Source organism: Lemur catta, chromosome 17, assembly GCF_020740605.2.
Source record: "Lemur catta isolate mLemCat1 chromosome 17, mLemCat1.pri, whole genome shotgun sequence".
Lineage (NCBI taxonomy): Eukaryota > Metazoa > Chordata > Mammalia > Primates > Lemuridae > Lemur > Lemur catta.
In genome coordinates, this window is record NC_059144.1 from 35385350 (window position 1) to 35406805 (window position 21456).

A 21456-nucleotide genomic window follows, 5' to 3' on the forward strand; every position below is an offset into this window, starting at 1 on the left:
TGGGAGCTGAGTTAATTTATAAACCCATCTTCTTGGCATTATTCCTCTGGGCTGACAAATCAGCGTTATTTGCCAGATTATAAGAGATCTCCCTTGTCGCCTCTTTTTCAGCCTGCTCTTCTTTGTCATCCTAATCTAATGGTACTCCAGATAACTGCCTTGCTGAGCAACAATTTCATACAAATTACAAGGCAGAGGAGTACTAGCCTTCTCAGTAATTTACACCACAATAGCAACAGCTTGAGGTGCTAGTCGTTTATAAATAGGCTCCTAAAGCAGCATGTGGGCTTTTAAAAACTGAGAGCAGTTGAAAATATTCCCCGATTTGAGCACATCCTTACTGCCAATGTTGCTGTATGAAATTGTAAGACAACAAAATGCTTCCTACTGTGCAGGCAGAGAAAGTTTATCAAGGCCATTTGCCAACATTGGGCCGATGGGTGTTAGGATGAGGACGTTCTTCATGCATTAAAAGGATTCCGAGGAATCTACTAAGTCTTATCTGACAGATATCAGCACCACTAAGCCAAGGAACATAGGCAAAGACTTCAACAGCAAGGAAGCATATTAAACCATATCTATATTCCCGCATGGATCCAATCCATTCTGTCTAGGATATGCTTTGGAGTTCACTCTACATAATACACTTACTATGTGCCAGGCCCTGCTTTAGGTACTTTACAATATGAGGCACAAATGTACCAACTGCTTAAATCTTGACAACAACAATATCAGGCAAATATTCTTATATTCACATTTATAGATGGGGAAATTGAGGCTCAGAGAGTTTAAGTAAATTGCCCCTGGTCACACAGATAGCAAGTTGCAGGGCTGGCATTTAAGCCAGGCATTCTGTCTCTAGAACCATGTTCTCAGTCACCTTGTCCTGGCTGCCTCCCTGCCAACCTCCTGCTTGGGTCAGGAGGAGCCCTGGCCTTTGAGTAAGATCTTACTGGAGAAAACTGGACATTTCTTGGATATCTTTGTCTTGAACTTGCTGCCGTTATTGATTGAGTTTTTCCTTCCTCTGTCCTTATCTCTTTTATTTCCTGTTCCTAAGCTAGATAGCCTCATCTATTGCACAGAAACAGGGAAAGCTGAGCTTCTATCTGGGCTCCTGCTGGCCCCTGCTAGGGTAGCACACGTCACTGCCGTTGTCATTTACCAAGAAGATGAGCTGTATCTTCCCCCAGTCCCACCCCATATTTTATTTTCAACCACATTGTACTTCTCCAGGACACAGAAGTCCTTGCAAGCTCCTCGTCTGGGCTTGGGACTTCCGCGCCAGTCTACATACAATTGTTTTTATGTGTTTACAGAGATGGGTTGAGGACATACCTTATTGGCTGCCATGGAAAAGTATTTGAAGGCAGTAGTGTTATTTTGCGGTGCAGCAGCATTCCCCTCTAAATACATCTAGGGGAAAAACATGAGGATGTAAAAAAACAAAGGCCTTTGAAGGGGATGCAAACGTTTTAAAACTAAATAGAGGTAGTGGTCGTAAACATTGTGAATGTAGTAAATGCCACCGAATCGTACACTTACAGTTAATTTTATGTTATTTGCATTTTACCTCGATTTAAAACAAAAGGAAAAACCAAGAATATAATCTACTACATATATTCTGGAGTGACCCTGCAAACATCCTGGCAAAGGAATGGACCCTACTTGTGTTTCCTCCTGTCTCTTGCATCTAAATTTACTGTATGTAGCACTTCCCTAAGCAGGGCACTTGTCCCCATGGTTACTAATGCAAATTGGCTGCGGGGAGCCTAGGGCAGCACTCAGGGGAGTGAGTGGCCTTTGAAGGAGAGAGAAGAACATGCCTCTCTGGGGGAACCCTCACAAGGCTGCTCGGCAGGCTTTGGAAAGCTCCTGGCAGAGGTGGCGTGAGCAGGACTCTGGTCAGCTTGGAGCTGATTCTCATTCCAGGGGTGGAAGAAAGAAGCACCTGATTGGACCGAGGCCAGTACCGGTGTCAGATGCCAACCAGCCCGGATCTCCTGTTACATGTGGGGGGGGGTGCTCATAGGCTCATAGCTACACTCAGGGGAGGACTCTGGGCCAGGTGTACTTTGTTTTTTAAGACTGAATCTCACTGTGGCCCTGGCTAGAGTGCTGTGGAGTCATCATAGCTCACAGCAACTTCAAATTCCTGGGCTCAAGCAATCCTCCTGCCTCAACCTCCTGAGTAGCTGGTACTATAGGCACATGCCACCACGCCTGGCTAATTTTTCTATTCTTTTGTAGAGACTGGGCTTCACTCTTGCTCAGGCTGGTCTCAAACTCCTGACCTTAAGTGATCCTCCCGCCTCGGCCTCCCAGAGTGCTAGGACTACTGGTGTGAGCCACCGCACTTGGCCCCAGGTGTACCTCTGAGGCTGCTTCTGGTGTCCCAGATAAAGGCTGCTATTGAATGGGGCTTCTTCCCAAACTGTCACCTCAAGAACACTAGCCTCAGGTCGCAGCTGAATGCCTCCCTCAGCTGCTTCCATGAAAGAGGTCTGCAGTCCTGTCCCCCTGCACCGGGTTCAATTAGCTGGTACCACCAATTTATTAAGTTTTTAAGAAATGAAAAATACTGATGGAGACGAAGCATGTACCTTTCCTATAAATGCCATGGCATTTGCACTCCCGGCCTTTGCTGCCTTTAAGAAGTAGTATAGTGCTTTCTGGAGAGAAAAGAGAACGGTATTATTGCCAGTCACAAATAAATCCTACAAAATGGCTTTTTGAACTAAACTTTATTTCATTCAATATGCATCAAAAAATATCTACAAAATGCCTACTTTGTTCAAGGCACTATTCCAAGTGCTATTTTACACATAAACCCGAAGAGTGGGAGGATGTCTCTCTCTCTCTCTCTCACTCACTCTCTTTCTCTCTCTATATATATATGCACAGACATAAAACATATAATTTTAGAATGTGAAGACTTGCTTCTCACATTTGGAAAGATATGGGCATGTGGCCTTGTGGGGAGAGACAAATACCAGCTATAGAGCTAAATAGTCCATTATTTTGAAAAAGTGGCTTCTGTGTTGACACTGTGTGTTTATTTTAAGAGACAGTTTGTACTATGGTTGGCAGAACGGGATACGCAGCATCCTAATGTTTATAGGCAGAGCAAGACCAGACACACCTGGCTGCCTGCTGCCACCATGTCTTCGTGCAGAGGTGAGCTTCAAGGCAATTCCTTCTAAATCAAATCTAAGGAGTCCAGCAAAGCCTCTGATCTCGTCTGGGTCATAACATTAAATGAAACACTCCGTCTAGAACACACAAGGACTGACTTTGTCCCTTGCTGCCACATTCTCTAGGCCTCATCCTGACCTTTTAAAAAGTCTCCTCAGAAACCACATGGAGTCATAAAAGAAATCAGCCCCAGGAGTGAGACATGAAGGGACTCTTCAAAGTGTCTCATTAGGATACAACACTTCTGCTCTTTAGAAAGTCTCGACTGGGTTGATATTCAAGGATCTGCTCCTTCCCAAAGAGAAGAGAATGTTTAGGGAAGAAATATGGGCAGTTATTTTATATGGAAATTCGCTCTACGAATATTGCCAACTTATTTGAGAACCACACCCTCATTACTGAAGTTGGTCTGCTTTGTGGACAGAAGTACAAATGCCACCATCGCATCATGCATCCAGCCAGCCATCAGTTTCTTCCAGTCTTCACTTATCCTTTCAATAACTCAGCTGAAGCCTGCTATATATTTAAGGTATTACAGGTGATTCATAAATGAACGAAAACACGGTCCCTACATTTGCTCCCCAAAAATGTTGCTGAGAAGGAATATATGTAAAGAGCAATAAGATAGTAGGTGACAGGTGGGATAAAAGGAACACCAAAAAGAATTAGAAGAGTATAGAATAAAAGACATTATACCCAGTTCTCTAACAAGGGTCTTACAAACTTTTTCTTACCTAATCTTCACCATAAGGTATTATTAACCTTATGGTATTGGCCCTATTTTATGGTACTCGGAGTCATGCAGCCTGTAGATGAGTCACCAGTACGCAGGCAAGGGGAATAACACGGGCAAGGGGATGGGAATGGGAATGTCCAAGGTGTGTTCAGAAAATAGTAATTCCTTCAGTATGGCAGAAATCGAATATCCAGAAGCTAAAACTTGCAAAAATGAGATGGGCCCATTGTTATAAACAGTCTCGAATACCAGGCTGAAGACTTTTATTTTCCTTGGTAGAAATAGAAGCCACTGGAGAATTATGAGCCTTAGGGAGTCCTGAAGATAAAATGTTGGGAAAAATCTAAAGTGTCAGTTGGATAGGAGAAAGTTATAGCAATGTGTGATTTACCAAATGAGAAAACATTAATATCAAAAATAAAAGTATTTCTCTACTGAGAAAAAGTATATCTCTACTGAGCCAAGACCCAGATATGTCCCTAGGTAACTGTGTAATTTATGCAAATCACATCGGTTCCCGGCTTTGGTTTCCTCATTCAGATTCTCTTCCTCTGTGTTCTTAGGGCACCCTGTCCCCTGCTTTTTGTGACATTCATCCCTTGATTTCATTATCTGCTTATTTTGTCTCCTCCAATAGTGAATCCTCTGAACGTAGCATAGTGTCTGCCACATGTTAGGCACTCAGGAAACATTTCAGGAATGAATGAATGAATAAACCTCTAAAACAAGGTGGGTGGACTTTAATCTTTATGGACCCTTCTGGCTCCAGAATTATGATTTTATGAAATCATTTTCAATGTCCAGGTTAGTCATTTGGCTCTTAAATATCTCACAATACAGAGTTCTGAAAAAAGTTTCATTCTGGGAAAATAGATTGAACTTTTAAAAGAAAATCATCTATTCCCCAGAAGCAAATAAAACTCCTGGAGTTTTACCCATCCTTCAATATAACGATCTCATAAGGACCAAAAAGAACTGAGACTCTCTGTCACACACCACTCCCCTGTCATGGCTTACTTGACATTTCAATTCTCTTTTTTTTCTTTTCAAATTTACCTTCCCTTAATGCTGTTGCTTCCATTGTATAAATATTTATTAAGCACCATGCTAAATACCTTGATAGATACATATGAGCTAATCTGAGTTCTTGCTCTCAGAGTTAAGATCAAGTATCCATCCATCCATCCATCCATCCATCCATCCATCTTTCAAGTATTTACTAAGCACCTATCATCATATTTCACTGATTCTAAGATGTACATCTCTCCCCACCCCATTTTAATCAGGACAATTCTTACCATAAATGGCATTATTATAATTTATACTGGCAGTTTTTTCTTTCTCAGTAGAACATAAAATAATGCTATATCTTATAATTGATGATGTCTTAGGATGAAATATAGTATGTCTCAGGCACCTATGCCAGGTGAAGTTTTATTATTTGAGCCCATACCTCTCTTTTTAAAAAAAATGAGCATGATTTTTCACTGGCTGTAAGAAAATCTTTAGTTTAATCAGTTTGTAACATTTCCCCTAAAATGAAATGCCAAGAAAATGTGTTCTTCTAAAAAACATTTATGAACACTTCTATTATCCCAGGCTCTGTAGATCATCCTGAGAAAAGATGATATTAGCTCTTTTCTTTCTAATGGGTGGCAGGATAGACGAAGCAGTTGCCCTTACAAATTTGATATTAGTCCCCTGCCAGGGCTAATTTAATTATGCTTTATCCACTTTAATAATATGCACCCAAATACCTCCCTTTCCTAATCCAATTCATTCTGAGCCCGTATATATTTAGAAGTGCAAATGACATTAAAATCTGTGCATGCAAAATTTAAGATAATGTAATCAAGAATTGCATATACAATATTTTTCAATAATTAAGAATTTGGTCAGTGGGAGGGTGAAACTGTTATCTGTGATGGCAACTCATAAGAGAGATTAGTTCAACCAAACAATGAGGAGGGGAAAAAAGGCAAGCTAGTTATTTCTAGGTATTTTGAAATTTAATTTGCTGAGCAGTAAAGTGGGGCATCACAGTTAAAAAGAGGCTTATACTAATAATCTTCTTTGGTGAACTGAAACATTAGCATGCTGGCTCAGAGGGCAGTTTTCAGGCTGAGGAGCAACATGGAATGTTTAGGATGCTATTATAGCATTCTCTCATTTAAAAAGTACTTACTGAGTAATTCATGTGTACCAGGTACTATTCTGAGTACAGGATACATAGTAATAAGCAAGACAAACAACTTTTATTCCGTTATGCAGAGATAGACAGTAAACAAATACAGATCAATATGATTTAGGGAGTTATGTGGGATATGAGAAAGGTGAACAGAGTGTGATAGGATAAGTGATGGAAGAGCAGACTTAAGATAACCATCTCTGAATAGAACTACTATATGGTCCAGCCATCCCACTAATGAGTAAAATCCAAAGGAAATGAAATCACTATGTGGAAGAGAGAGTTGCACTCCCATGTTTATTGCAGCTCTATTCGCAATAGCCAAGATGTGGAACCAACTTAAGTGTCTATCAGCAGATGAATGGATAAAGAAAATGTGGTATTATACACAATGGAATACTATTCAGCCACAAAAAATAAAACACTGACATTTGTGACAACATAGATAAACCTGGAGGATATTATGTCACATGAAATAAACCAGACACAGAAAAACAAATACTGCATGATCTCGCTCCTGTGTGGAATCTAAAAAAGTTGATCTCATAGAAGCAGAGAGTAGAATAGTGGTTACCAGAGGCTGGGGAGAGGAGGTAGGGGGATAGGGAGAGGATAGTCAATGGGTACAAAGTTACAATTAGAAAGGAAGAACAAACAGTTCTGGTGTTCTATTGCACAACAGGGTGACTATAGTTAACAATAATGTATATTTCAAAATAGCTAGAGGATAAGATTTTGAATGTTCTCACCACAAAGAAATGTTAAATGTTCAAGGTGATGGATTTGCTAATTACCCTGATTTGATCATTACTCAATGTATACACGTATTGAAACATGGTATTGTACCACATACATATGTGCAATTATTATGTGTCAATTAAAAATAAAACTATAAAAAAATAAAATAAAACTTAAAAAAAAGAAAATTCTCACTGAGGAGGTGAGACTTGGAAGGATAGGAAGCCAGCAACAGCCTTTCAGAAATCAGGTTTTTCCCTTTATCTTCTCTCTCCTCTATGTATCTCCCCTGCCATTCCAAGTTGATTCTGTGCAAATAAGAATCAACTATTTAACCTATCGGTGCATTCCAAGTTAATTCCTACAACTGAATGGTAAGTAACCACAACACTTTGCAGCTCTTCCCATAATAAGGAGAAGTCCATTTCCCTACCCCTTTAATCTTGCTGGCCTTGTGTCTTGCTTTGGCCAAAAGAATGTGGCAGAAGTGATTTGTCATTTCTGAAGCAGACCTCAAAGGACTCCTGCTCTTGTGTTCTTAGAACTTTAGACTTCCATGTGGAAGGCTTGGGAAAGTTGGCTGGAGGATGAGACCACATGGAAAGAGGCCCCAGTCATTCCACCTGTCACAGATGAAGCCATCATAAACCAGCCAGCTCTGGCCAATACTCCAACTAACTGCAGATGCATGAGCAAGCCCAGCTAAGATTAGCTGAGCCTGGCCCAGACCAGAATGGCTCGGCTGAGCCTGGCCAAAACTGTTGACCTACCAAAATCACGAATTAAATAAATGGTGGTTGTTTTAAGCCACCTAACATTGGGAGTGCTTTGTTATACACACTAAGCTAACTGATACATAAGCCGATCAGTCTTCCATTTTGAGATTTTGATTGGAGCCCTCCATGTAAGTTCAAGGTCATTAGGCTGAGGGAAGCAGAAAGGACCAACCTGTGCTTGCACTGGAGAGTGCCTGAACCACTGGGATGGTTCTGGAATTAAACTTGCCTCCTTGGGATATCTGGATGGGAAGCAGGGGGCCCAACCCACTATCAGAAAGTTACAGCTAAAGGAACTTGAGAGATCATGTCATTCCTTCTTCTTCATAATTGCAGAAACAGATTTTAGAGGCTTTTCTTTTTTTTTTTTGCCTGGGTCAAAAGGAAAGTTTAATGGAAAGAACCCAGTATTTGAATTCTGCGGGCCTGAGTTCAAATTCTGCTTCTTAAACAGCCCCAGCTGTGAGCCTTGAAGCAATTTACTTTCTCTGGCCAGCCTCAGCTCCTCACCTGCAAGACAGATACAATAAAACCTCCGTGAATGGGCCCACTCGAGAGGCTGCCTGGCTGTTGCACCACAGCCCCAGAATCCTTCAGAGCCGGCTCTGGGGTTGCACTTCGTCTTCACCCGGAGGCAGCTGCAGCTCTCATCTGGTGGTCACGGTGGCTGGAGCTGACTGGAGGTACTTTGTGGGGTTTTACTGTACTATGCAAAGATGGGTGTGTCTTTCCTAGAGCTGAGGTTTGGGTTCCTTCACACGCAATCAAATTTCGTGTTTACAGAAAACGAGGAACTCTTCCTAGTTATGCATCCTATAATTAACATGAGAAACTCGCTACAGGCTGAAATCTGACACTGGAGTAATATTCTGAATCTAAAACTTCCCACCTAAGAAGCTAACACCTTGATTATGATTAGGATACAAAAATCTGAAGATCTTCAACGGAGCTGTTTTGGGATGCACATGCTTATTTAAATTGCTACCTATTTTATCACGTTTTATGAAATTAACTTTGACATTTAGCTGATGTTTACTGTATCTCATATAAAATAAGAATTATAGTACCAAAGACACATTCATAAAATAACAATATAAAGTGAAATGGAAAGTAATTACAGATCACTTTTTTATGTAGCAGCCTTATAAAACAGTTGTTTTTATCACTTAGGAGGACTATGTTGAAATAGCATATGTTCCATTGAGACAATGAACACGTGGCTCCTATAAATGACAAGAGCTGCAAAATCATCTTTTAAAAGGAATCTCAGTTACTTCTCAGGTTTGTAATGATCTAGGGCCTTGGAACCACTATCAGAATCTAGGCAAGAACTCATATCATGGCCCTGGCATCTTAGTGAGAAGAATCCCGTGGAGGTCAAATATTTCTCCACTCTAAATTTAAATGGTTAATTAACCTTTTAACCTCATAGGGGTAAGGTAAGGCTAAGAAAAATGATTAAAAAGAGCTTTGAAAATTTGTAAAGATATTTAATATATTTTTAATTATGTTAAATGCAGTCGGTCCTCTGATCTAGCCAAAGGGGAATTAAGTTGGTCTTTAGACTCTGTAGCCGGAAACTCAAAGGTGAACTTTCTGCAGCTGGCCTTTGGGGAAGGGGAATATTCGAGACCCGCAGGTGGAGGTATTCTCCTAACCTAATCCCAGCCCAGCAGTTTGTGTGGGTGGGAAAAGGCTAGGTTTTGTGGGAACATGGATACTTCCCTGCCCAGCTGCTCCTCAGAAGTCGTAGGGTAGGCCCTTTGTACCTGAAGGTAGGTAGGAAAGTGCTCCCTTTGGTGAACTGTCTTCCTCCTAAGAAGCTAGGAAGCAGATTTGACCAAGGAGGCAGCAGTGGGCTCTCCTTAACCATTTTTCCACCTCTTGCTCTCTCCCCCTTCAATACTCCTTCAGCCTCCCTCCTCACTGTCTTCCCCAACCCGTATGACTGAGTCTTGAGATTGACTTACGTAGTAATCTTGATCTAGACCTTTCCTCCCAATTAGATGTAATTGTCCAAGAGATACCTAGGAGCAATGATTTTGAAATTGGTTTTAGCAGCAGTATTACTTTAAATAAAGGAAAACATTTACATGGTGATTTTTGCTTTAGTATGTAGATTCAGTTTGATGCTGTTGACATGTCTTGAAAGAATCGGGGAAACCTTCCAGACTGTATTTTTTATTGGGTAATTGGTTGCTGCTGGGCATATGGCTTCCTCCGTGGCGGGAAGCTGGCCTGCTGGTGTACAGCAACACCCAGGCACATAAACCTAGGGGCCTTAACTCTTGGCTATCAAAAGTCACACAAATGCTGTCCTTGTAAGAGTTCATTCATATTAAAATTAACATTGCATGGTGCTTTTTTCCTATAATTAAAATCTAGGTTTTTTTTTTTTTTTTAAATGAATTTTTTCAGGAAGAAATGCAAAAATATTGCTATTACTATGGTAACTAGCTCTCTAGTAGGACACAGGAACTGTAAGCAGCAGGGGACAAAACAGGAGTAGGGCGGTGTTTGTTCCCCTTCCCATTCAGGATGGGGCACTGGTAATCCCTCCAGGACTCAGAGAAGGAAGACCCTTGTAATTTTCACATTCTAAAAACTCAGTCTCATCGGTATACATTACTTGTGTCTGAACATCTCCTCTTTCTGCCAAAAATTTATAGTATTGGTATACGTCCCAATCCAAAATCTCACTGTTAGAACTCAGATTTTCAGGTCTCTCAGTTAGTCTCACTTTTTCCACTGGAATACCTTCGCTTTTTTCCAATTTGTCAGCAACTGTGAATAAAAACAAGCCAGAGAATAGCTAGAAAACACAGGATGCAAGAGATAACCGTCAACTTAGAGAAAACACTGTTAGGCTTATTTTCTTGAACTGGGCAGAAATCTGGTCTACAAACACAGAGGGAAGATCCATGGGAAATAGAAATTTATTTGCTGATTTTTTTGTTTGTTTGTTTTGTTTACTGGCTTCTGAGAAAAGTGCAAGAAACCTAGTTACTCTTTGCAACCCATACGAATAGTGTATCAACATACATCAGACTCTACTGAAGATCTTGTCCAAGGAGGCTCAAGGAAAGAGGAGATACTTTAGAAACTGCCTCTACCATTGACTTTTTCTGGCACTGAAACTACAATATAAGAGTAATAACTACGATTAATTATTTCCTATGGATAATCTGAAAATAAATAGAAGGATAAATATGCTTGAATATGCCTAACAAAGTATGCAGTTTAAAATATGTGCAGAGTAATTCCAGTTTCATTAAGCATATGAAATGATCTTGTTATATATAGCATCTTAAATTTAAAAGTCGTTTTTTTCTCCTTCTTTTTCTTCTTAGATCCTAGTAGTGCCAAAGATGTATGTTTAGATGTTATTCTGATTGCAAAAGTTAATCAGATGGACTTTACCTTATTTACTTTTTGGAAGACTTTTTATTTAAAACTCTATTATGTTTTTTGATTTGCAATTGGTAAAAACAAAAACAAAACAACTCTATCATGTAGTCTGGTTCAGTGATGTTCCAAGATGAAATGTTACATATAACTTTGAAAATGATTCTAGAAACATATATTAGCCTCACACTCTATTTTTGTAGCAAAGGATAGAGTAATAGAGTAATGACTGCTTGAATTGTTCTGTAATGCGCTGATAAGTAGCCCCAATATATGTGCCTTACATTCATTTCTTTAGGAACTTTTAGCAAGTCATCCCATATTCTAACTGTTAAATTTAGGGGAACTGCTTAATATTTATTGGTGCTACATTCAAATTCTCAGTTAAGGAAAAGAAAGGAAAGGAAAGAACATTACAAGAACAAGAAAACAGAATTGTTTGAGGATATACACTAACAAGAATAAAAGATGAGTACAATCATTTAAAACTATTGGAAAAGTAGCTATTAAGGAAATAGAAATTCTACATTGCATTAAAAGAATTATATTATAACAGATGTTAAAAGCATAGATTTCAAATATTTGCATAAATGTATGCCAACTGGTAGTCATTTATTTTTTTAATTGCTTGGCAAGTCTGTTTATGTTAAATTATGAGGATTACTCACTATAATCTGCCACCTTCTTGTAGTGAATTAGGGCAACTTCACAATTCTGTAGAACATTGATTCCTGACGAATATCTGTACCCCTAAAACACAGGCATATATATTCTTAATATTCAGATGACTCTGTATTTATAGTATATCAATTCGGTCCCAAGAATATTTAATTTACAAACCAAAATCATCTGGGACATCATGCTTCCTCCAGCACTTCCAAAGGTGTAATATATCAGTGCCTAAAGTAAAAAAAAAAAAAAAAAAAAATTGGTCATCTAAATTTGAAACTCATACCATCAATTGCTTTTTTTATTCCTAGCCCAGGAATGACCCTTGAGCTACTCCAAAATAAATTTCAAATTTCACTCTCTTCCTCTGTAAAGATGGCTGCCATTTATTGGGGGTTTACCAAGCTGTGGAGTCTGTGATAAGGGCATTATATATGACATTTCATTAAATCCCTATGAAACAGATATTATCTACCTTCAATAAAGAACCTGAAACATGAGACTTTTTTTTTTTTTTTTTTTGAGACAGAGTCTCGCTCTGTTGCCTGGGTTGGAGTGAGTGCCGTGGCGTCAGCCTAGCTCATAGCAACCTCAAACTCCTGGGCTCAAGCGATCCTCCTGCCTCAGCCTCCCGAGTAGCTGGGACTACAGGCATGCGCCACCATACCCGGCTAATTTTTTCTCTATATATTTTTAGTTGGCCAGATCATCTCTTTCTATTTTTAGTAGAGATGGGGTCTCACTCTTGCTCAGGCTGGTCTCGAACTCCTGACCTTGAGCGATCCACCCGCCTCGGCCTCCCAGAGTGCTAGGATTACAGGCGTGAGCCACCGTGCCCGGCCTGAAACATGAGACTTTAAGAGACTCGTGGTATAAGAATGCTAAATGTCTCTGACTATTGAGGTGGTGCTTTCAACCACCACACTACAGTGGGCCCCTTTACTTGAAGAGTAGACTCTATTTAATGTTGCTTTCAAAGAAATCAGTTTTGTTCCAGAAAAAAAAAGTGACCTTACCTTGGCTTGATCATATTCCATTCCTATTCCATAAGAAGACAAAAATCCTAATGCCTAAAGCAGAAAAGAAAACACAAAACTCAATAGATCAATTTATTTCACAATTATTTTTATTGATATGGATAAGGGGTATTTTAAATGTCTGTCCCATAATATTTATAATTTTGTATCACTTATTTCTTATACCATGACCAAGTATCTTTTTTATGCTTTTTTTTAAGCCTGCAAGAATTTGGGAAAGATCACAATACTGGGAGGTTTGTATAATACATATGAACATAGGTTAATTCTTACTCTACTTTAGTATTAATATAAATTATATAATAAAACAAATGTCCTTTATGTACTTTCCTTTCTTAGAAATGAAACTTTCTTCCTTCAAATTTTAAAATTTGAATTTGGATATTTTCCTTCATATTTTTAAGATATAATGGGATGTAAAATATTCAAACAGTAAGAAATATATTGAATAAAAAATGAAAGTCTGATCACAAAGCAAGATGATAGAATAGGAAGTCTCAGACTGTGTTTCCCACAGGGACACTGACTTAACAATAAATGGTCCAAAAAGCCTGTATGAGAACTCCAGAAACCAGTTCAGAAGTCATAGTATACCAGCCAAGCTCAAAGCTAAGAACAGTCCATTGAAACAGGAAAGAAAAACCATTTCTTTTCATCCATGATCACCCCTCCTTCGAGCCAGCACAGCTTGGTGCTATTAGGAGAAAAAGCCCAACTGGCAGCTTCTACCTTGGCAGGGAAAGAGAAGAGTGGCACATATGTCCAATGTTTTGGCTTTTCAGGGGGCTGCCCCAGTGATTGGGTTTTGTCTCACTTGGCTCCAAATGCTGATGGAACCAGCAGACTTTCAATCCCTGATGGCTGCAGAAAACAAAAGAGTTTAGTATCTTATTTCAGTGTCAGAGAACCTGTACCACAGACAGATACCAGGGGAGCAAGAGATTATAAACTCTTGAAAAATGAACTTGCATACCTCTCTAATTGAGAAATTATACTCACAAACCCAGAGAAGACACATCCCCAGCAAAGATCTGAGAGGAGCTCAGAATTTCTAACTGTGCTGATTGGTGAAGATCTTACCCTGTATGAAGCTAGTGTGTAAAGACTAGGAGAGGTAGCTGTCTTTTCAAATGCACAAATCACAGCAAAAAATAAATTAATTAATTAAAAATAACAAGGCACACAAAGAAATAGGAAAACTTGGCCCAATGAAAGTATCAAAATAAATCTCTCCAAGCAACCTTAAAGAAATGGCAATCAATAAATTACCTAACAAAGAATTCAGAATAATCTTGAAGAAACTGAATGTACTACAAGAGAACACAGAAAACAAATGAAATCAGGGAAATAATGCATGAACAAAATGAAAATATCAACAAAGAGAAACTATTAAAAACTCAGACATTTTGGAGCTGAAGAATACAATATCTGAATTTTAAAAACTCACTACAGTGGTCAACAGTAGACTTGATGAAACAGAAGAATCAGTAAATTTGAACACAGGTAGAAATTATTGAGTTAGAAGAAGAAAAATGAAAAAGGAATGAAGAAAAGTAAAGAATGCCTAAGGGACTATGGGACACCATCAAGTGGACCAATATATATATTATGGGAATCTCAGAAAAAGAAGAGAGAGAAAGGGAAGAGAGGTTATCTGAAGAAATAGTGATTGAAAACTCACAAATCTAAGAAAGGAAATAGGCATCTAAATTCAAAAGATCAAATAATCCCAGCTCAGATGAACCCACAGAGGCCTAAACTGAGGCACGTTGTAATCCAACTGTCAAAAGCTAATGACAAAGAATATTGCAAACAGCAAGAGAAAAGCCTGGTCACGTACAAGGAAGTTCCCATCAGACTATCTGCAGTTTTCTCAGCAGGAACATTACAGACCAGAAAAGCATGGGATGATACATTTTAAATGCTGAAAGGAAAAAGCTATCAACGTAGAATATACTGCATCTGGCAAAACTGTCCTTCAAAAATGAGAAAAAAATAAAGACCTTCCCAGTTAAACAGAAGCCGAGGGAGTTTATCACCACTAGCCTTAAAAAAATTGCTGTACGTACACAGGTATATATAATTTTAATGGGTACTGCCAAATTGCCCACCCAAAATATTACTTGAATTTATGCTCCTACCAGCCAAAAAAGTCCTCAGAGGGTAGAGACAAAATTTAGCTTCCCTTACATATGTTAACACGCAATGTTCTTCTTATTTTTAATGCAATAAATACATACATTTAAAACTTTTGTTTTAATTTTAATATGGAAAATGCTTATAGGTATTAACAAATTAAAAATCTTGGGAGTCCTCGATAACTTTTAAGAGTGTAAAGGGGTCCTAAGACCAAAAAGTTTGAGAACCTCTTCCTTGACTAACACAAAGACCTAGAATTAGGTTTCCCAAATCCATAGATATATGTTAGCAAAAGTATTGCCTGGTAGGAGGAATGTGCCATTTTAAGTCCCCCCCCCCCATGGTGCTGTATGCTGTAAGTTAGCTCAGACCTAGGGAGGATGAAAGAGCCGATGCAGATGTAACACTGACAGGGCGGAGCCCTCGGAGGCCTTGTTGATGGAGGTTCAGATGCCGAAAAGTTCCAAGTAAGGTGGAGCTGACACACAGGTATCTATCAGGAGTTGTATTCTTTTTATGACTTATCCTTGGAAGTAGTATAGCATTACCTCCACTAATCGTTATTGGTCAAAGTAGTCACAAGCCTACCCAAGTACAAGGGAGGGGAAATGGACTCCAGTTTGTCATGAGATGGGTTAATGTTCTGAAATAGCATGTGATACTAGCAATATTACTGTGACCATTTGGGGGGAAAATTTCCACAATTCTAACAAAAGCCAGAAGAGTATGGAAATATCCCAGTTCCTCTCAGTTGTTAATCTATAGGTCTAGCCCTTATTCTATCTATTTTTTCTTTTTTTAACAGAATATTTCAAACATATAAAAGTAAACGGAGTAATATAATGAACCCCATGGTATCTATCACCCAATTTCATTATCTGTTATCAACTCATAGCTAAGTTCATTTATACTCACATCCATTTCCCCCTGGCATCCAGTTTATTTTTAAGTACATATTAGACGATACATATTTCAGCTCTAAATATTTCAATGTGTACCTCTAAAAGAAATGTTCTTTTGGAAACATAACCATAATACCATTATCCACCTAAAAACATCAATAGTAATTCCTTAATATAATCAGCTGGTAACTATATTTTCTCAATTGCCTTATAGATTTTCTTTTTCTTTTTACTCTTCCTTATTTTATAAACAGTTTTTTTGTTTGAATTGTTATCCAAATATGATCAATACATTGCAACTGGGTGGCATGTTTCTTAAGTCTTTTTTAATCAATAAATTTCTTATCCATCTCTTTTCTTGTTTTTTCTTTCTTTCTTTCTTTCTTGCTGTTATTTTGTTGTTAAAAAAAATAAGATCATTTTTCCTGTGGAGTTACTCTTAGTCTGGATTTTGCTGATTGCAACATTGTCTTTTCTGTAAATTGGAAGGTAGACTTAGTGTAATTTACTTAACAAGATTATCTCATAGAAAGTGTTAGGCTTTTTATCAAGAGGTGTGTAATTTCTCATCTCTACTTTGTGATGTTAGCAGCCACTGATGACCATTGCTTATGTCCCTTGATTCATTAGGGGTGGAAATTGATAACATTCGAATTCTGTCATTCCTTCTTCATTTATTAGCTGAAATAATTCTATACAGAAAAATTTCCTTCAGCACCCGTACTCTGAGGTATACTTTGTATAGAATAGCCAAGATAAATACTAGATTCTTTTCCTTTATCAGTTTTCAAAATAATAGGAGTTGGTTCTCTAATATCCCCCAAGGTGATTAATGAGTGTTGTTTCTAAGCATCGTTATGAACAAATGGATTTAAATATATTTTAGGTGTTTCAGTCCCTTATGATCATCATTCATTTTGGTGCTTGATTGTTCCATCTCTGGCCAGTGGGGAGCCTACTGGAGTGGGTTCCTCAGCCCCTTGGGCATGACCCTAGCACTTCCTGAAAGCTTCCTTCTTATCCAGTTATAATAATATGTTTCGAGATCATCTTGTACATTTACACCCTACACCTGGAATGTGACATTTTCCAAAGATACTGGTTCATTTTTAGTGGAAAGGACTTCAGTTTTTCACTTGCAACATAATTCTTTTGATGAGAGAGGGTTAATATCTAAATTTAACTTTTAAAATATTTCTGTCAAACTAATGGATGCACATGTATTAAAAATTAAAATTTGAGTGGGTCTGAAGAGCTTCTAATATAAGAATCAATGCCCTGCTCCTTTCCGGGCCACTCCTTATTCTTCTCTTCATAGACAACCACTTTTAATTATCTTAGTGTTTTCTTCTGATAATTACCATCCGTATGACTCTAGATAAGTCATTGCTACTACTTGCTGTTACTTAATTTATACATTTCACACATTATCTGTAAATTTGCTATGATAGATGATGATTTGGGTCATCTACAGCACTTTATCACCTTTCCTCCTCCCACTCCTCCTTTAATAGAGTTATAACAATATTTTTTTGTCAGGACATAATTGTAAAAGTCTGTTTTGGTGTTTCTACCATTTTCAAGATTCTACTCATTTTGAGCCTTATCATTTCTGCCACGATTCTTAGAAGGTCATTCCACACTCTTGTGTATGTCATTGGTCATAGGCCTGCCTTTCTATCATTCACATGAACAACAATCTGGCCTTAGCTCTTCAACTCACTAGTTGATCAAGTTATTATTATTATTTTTTTTTTTTTGAGACAGAGTCTCGCTCTGTTGCCCAGGCGAGAATGCCACAGCATCAGCCTAGCTCACAGCAACCTCAGACTCCTGGGCTCAAGCGATCCTTCTGCCTCAGCCTCCCGAGCAGCTGGGACTACAGGCATGCACCACCATGCCCGGCTAATTTTTTCTATATGTAGTTTTAGCTGTCCATATAATTTCTTTCTATTTTTAGTAGAGACGGGGTCTTGCTCTTGCTCAGCCTGGTCTCGAACTCCTGAGCTCAAACAATCCGCCTGCCTCGGCCTCCCAGAGTGCTAGGATTATAGGTATGAGCCACTGCGCCCGGCCCTTGATGAAGTTATTTGAGGAGCACAGGGTCACGAGCACCGCCAGAGACCTGCTCTCCCCTTGACACCAGTCCATTGCCGTTACCATTCTCCATCTACCACTACCAAGCCCACATTGGTATCTTTTTCATCGAGTTCACGATAACAACACGTGAGACTTTGTAAAATGTCTCCCTAAAATCGAAATACACCAAGGTCTGACAATCCAATCAAAACAGAAAAGGAATAATTTCTTAAACTTTTTAATTACAATTTCAAGTACAAAGAACTATATTACTTTTTAAACTAGGATATTAACTACAGAGTTCATTTCCCTAAAGCGTAATAGCTCTAACATGTGGCTTATAAGTAGAATTTCTGCCATTTACCTATTATACACTGAAAATTTTTTAAAAATATCTTCTATGATTCTGCCAATTCCTCTAGTCTCAAAGTTTCCCTTTTTAGAAAAGTTGACCATAAAGGATATTACTACAAATGGAAGGCATCTGAAATCCTGGTACTCCTCTAACCCTTGTAATATATGTTTAAAATGGCTAAATTAGCTCCTTTTAAAGATATCTTTAGCCAATATTAGATTTTTATTTTTCTTGCAACTCTTGGCAGGTTTTGATTCTGCTCAATTTAGAATATGGTTTAGTTATGCAGAAACTTTTACAGTAAACAAATATACTGACCGTGGTGGGGAGAGGGGATGGGTGTATTCCTGCATGATGAGTGCATTGCACACCGTCTGGGGAATGGTCATGCCTGAATGTTCTGACACGGGGGTGGGGGGAGGGGATGGAGGTATAACTACATGATGAGTGCAATGCGCACTGTCTGGGGAATGGACACGCTTGAAGTTCTGACTCAGGGGGATGGGCAGGACATGGGCAATATATATAACCTGAGCGTTTGTACCCCCATAATCTGAAATTAAAAAAAAGACACTGACCTTTATATAAGAAAATGAAGATACTTTCTGTTCAGTTAGGGCTGTATTTTAAGAGGCTTTCACCAACAGTATATTGTTTTGTGCAGAGCCTAGCACATTTTTTGTCCTGATCCTCCTGGAGAAATCTGTGAGCTCACAAAGTTGTGAAGTGGGTTGTGTGGGAGTTCATTTCCATTCTATGAGGAGAGGAGTGTTCCTCTGTATGAAGCTCTCTAAAAAGTACAGACTAAATCCATGATTTTACCAGCTGCAAATAACGGACCAAAGGTTACGCTTCCTCTCTCTTTAGCAGAAAAATAACAATGGGTGATTTTGAATTAATTCTCTGGAGTGCTCAACTTTCTAACTTTCTTTCTTCCTTTCCTTTCTTTCTTGTCCCTCCTTTCTCTTCTCTCCTCCCCTCCCCGCCCCTCTCCTCTCCTCTCCTCTCCTCTCCTCTTCTCACCTCACCTCTCCTCCCCTCCCCTCCCCTCTCCTCTCCTCCCCTCCCCTCTCCTCTCCTCCCCTCCCCTTTCCTCTCCTCCCCTCCCCTCTCCTCTCCTCTCCTCCCCTCCCCTCTCCTCTCCAAAAAACACTATTTAAAGCATTCCAGGACACTGGAAGAAGTCAAAAGATGTTATGGGCTGTCACTTAGTAAATATGCTGATTTACTCAGCACTGTCCTATTCCTTTGCACTTGGACATTGTCACCTAACAACTGGACAATAATCAGTTTTTTGTATTTGGTCTTTTTCTGAGATAAGGGTGAGATGAAATGACATGGATTACAGAATGATTAAATCTTAATCCAGGAAAGGGAAATGTTGTGGGTTGAGAGAAACTACGTAATAGTGATGACATCCATAACAGTTCCAGTGGTTTTCAAAGGTCAAGCTCTGCCAACTAGATTGCTTATAAGACTTGATTCCTCAGCTCAACCGCTGTGCTGTTTTTTAAGGATGTGTTATAGAAGCTGCAATTTGAATGAAAAGAGTTAAGTGTAAATGATCTTTATGGAACTTTGAAGTAAATTACTCAAGTTCCATAATAACAAGTTAAAAATTAAATATTCCTCCTTTTACTTTTTATATAAGAAGCTGTTATTAAAGGAGAAAAAAGATTAAGCAATTTCCATTTAATTGCTGTATGAAGCTTGAAAGCACCTGTGATCATTACTTTTAGCTCAAATTGCATACCAAACAAAAGTGTGAATCAACCGTAATGAACAACTCAGATTCTGTCTGTACTCTTAATACAGAAATAAAAGTAACATCAAGAAGAAATGCTCTACACAGGTAAGTCTAGAATTATCAAACTGATCATTAAGTTGACACTAAAAATGATTTTTTTAAGTAGTAGTACAGTGTGAATAACTATAGTCCCTCTATGAAATATTTCTATAATCCAAATCTGAAATAAATGAAGAAAATGTGGATTGTCGAGATAGAATAATTCAAGACTCACAAAGCATAGTAAAATAGGCAGTCACTTATGTCTATCTCCTTTACATACCAGTTATCGTTATTTTTATATAATATTAATATTATAGAATGGATTTTCTTATAATTCATAGTAAAACTATTTTAAACCATGTAACCAAAGAAGTGCATGCATCTAAGTTCAATAATTTTTTTCTGATATCAAAGAAATAGAAAATATAGAGGAAAAAAACCCCAGAAAAGTATTTTTAAAAAGAAAATAATAGCCACAAATAGTACCAGTACTTAGAAATCACTACCATTAAATTAAGTTTTTAGAGTAATACAATGCAAATGATCCATTTCTTGAGTCTTAAAGCAAATGAGGTTTAATCTTACCTTCTTGTTTGGCAAATTAACAGACAAATTTCCTATTAAGAATGGCTCATCAATATCAAGAAAAGAGTGAATCTTTCTAATTCTAAATTTCTACCTCCTGAATGAAAATCAGAGAAATAAAAAAAATACATATCTACCTCTAGCCTGGGAAAGTACAAAATCTTACAGTACATCTTCTAGGGCATAATTGTTTGAAATTTCCTCAATTTCCACCATTTTCATGGAGACATCTCCATTACTTAATAGTTTTCATTATTCAGAAGGTACAGATTCTTTGAAAATCCATTCAACCAACTGTTCATAACTTTAGTTGCTTTTGTTGCCCTTATTGATATTTCCTTCAGTTTATTTGGATTCTTGCTAGGTAAACCATTCAAGGTGCATGAAAAGAAATAATCATGTTTCCTTTCCTCCATCCAGCTTTGAAAGGGGTTTCTGTAGCCCAAAATTGCATTTCTTTACCCCCAACCCCCTTTATAATATGAATTCTTATCTTTTTTGTTTTTCTTTGTTAATTTAGGTCTGTACTTAGACGTCTGGCATTCCAGGCTCCTTCCATCTATGTTATATTTCAGTATCTCTGGTGGTTCTTCCCTTTCCTCCCAAGAGATAGTGGGTGTCTTCATTTTCTCTCTCTCCTTCTCTATTTCTCTAATCTCTTTCATTATCATTATCATTATCAGTCCACATTTCCAGCTTCTATAGCCACATTCCTGCTATTATACTGCCCTCACGGTTCCCAACAATATTTCCTGCAGTACAGGCGGGACTTCTATATTGGGCTGGCACAAACAGCTTGAGAAGAAAAGTGGTCACCTGGCCAGCTCTATTTAGAGAGCTGTGATCAATATGGCCTGTGGCCA

At 38.4% G+C, this 21456-nt stretch overlaps 1 protein-coding gene across 2 annotated transcripts in view; it reads right to left on the reverse strand.

The window, feature by feature from the left end:
* The window catches only part of SEL1L2 (SEL1L2 adaptor subunit of ERAD E3 ligase), a 94109-nt gene that overhangs the window by 20479 nt on the left and 52174 nt on the right, over positions 1 to 21456 (reverse strand). For both annotated transcript variants that reach the window (XM_045528146.1, XM_045528145.1), the window contains exons 6-12: positions 12724 to 12777; positions 11879 to 11938; positions 11707 to 11788; positions 10263 to 10417; positions 9604 to 9660; positions 2604 to 2672; positions 1339 to 1416 (exon numbers count right to left, since the gene is read on the reverse strand). In XM_045528146.1, coding sequence (XP_045384102.1) covers positions 1339 to 1416; positions 2604 to 2672; positions 9604 to 9660; positions 10263 to 10417; positions 11707 to 11788; positions 11879 to 11938; positions 12724 to 12777 — 555 coding nt within the window. The remainder of the gene's footprint in view (positions 1 to 1338; positions 1417 to 2603; positions 2673 to 9603; positions 9661 to 10262; positions 10418 to 11706; positions 11789 to 11878; positions 11939 to 12723; positions 12778 to 21456) is intronic.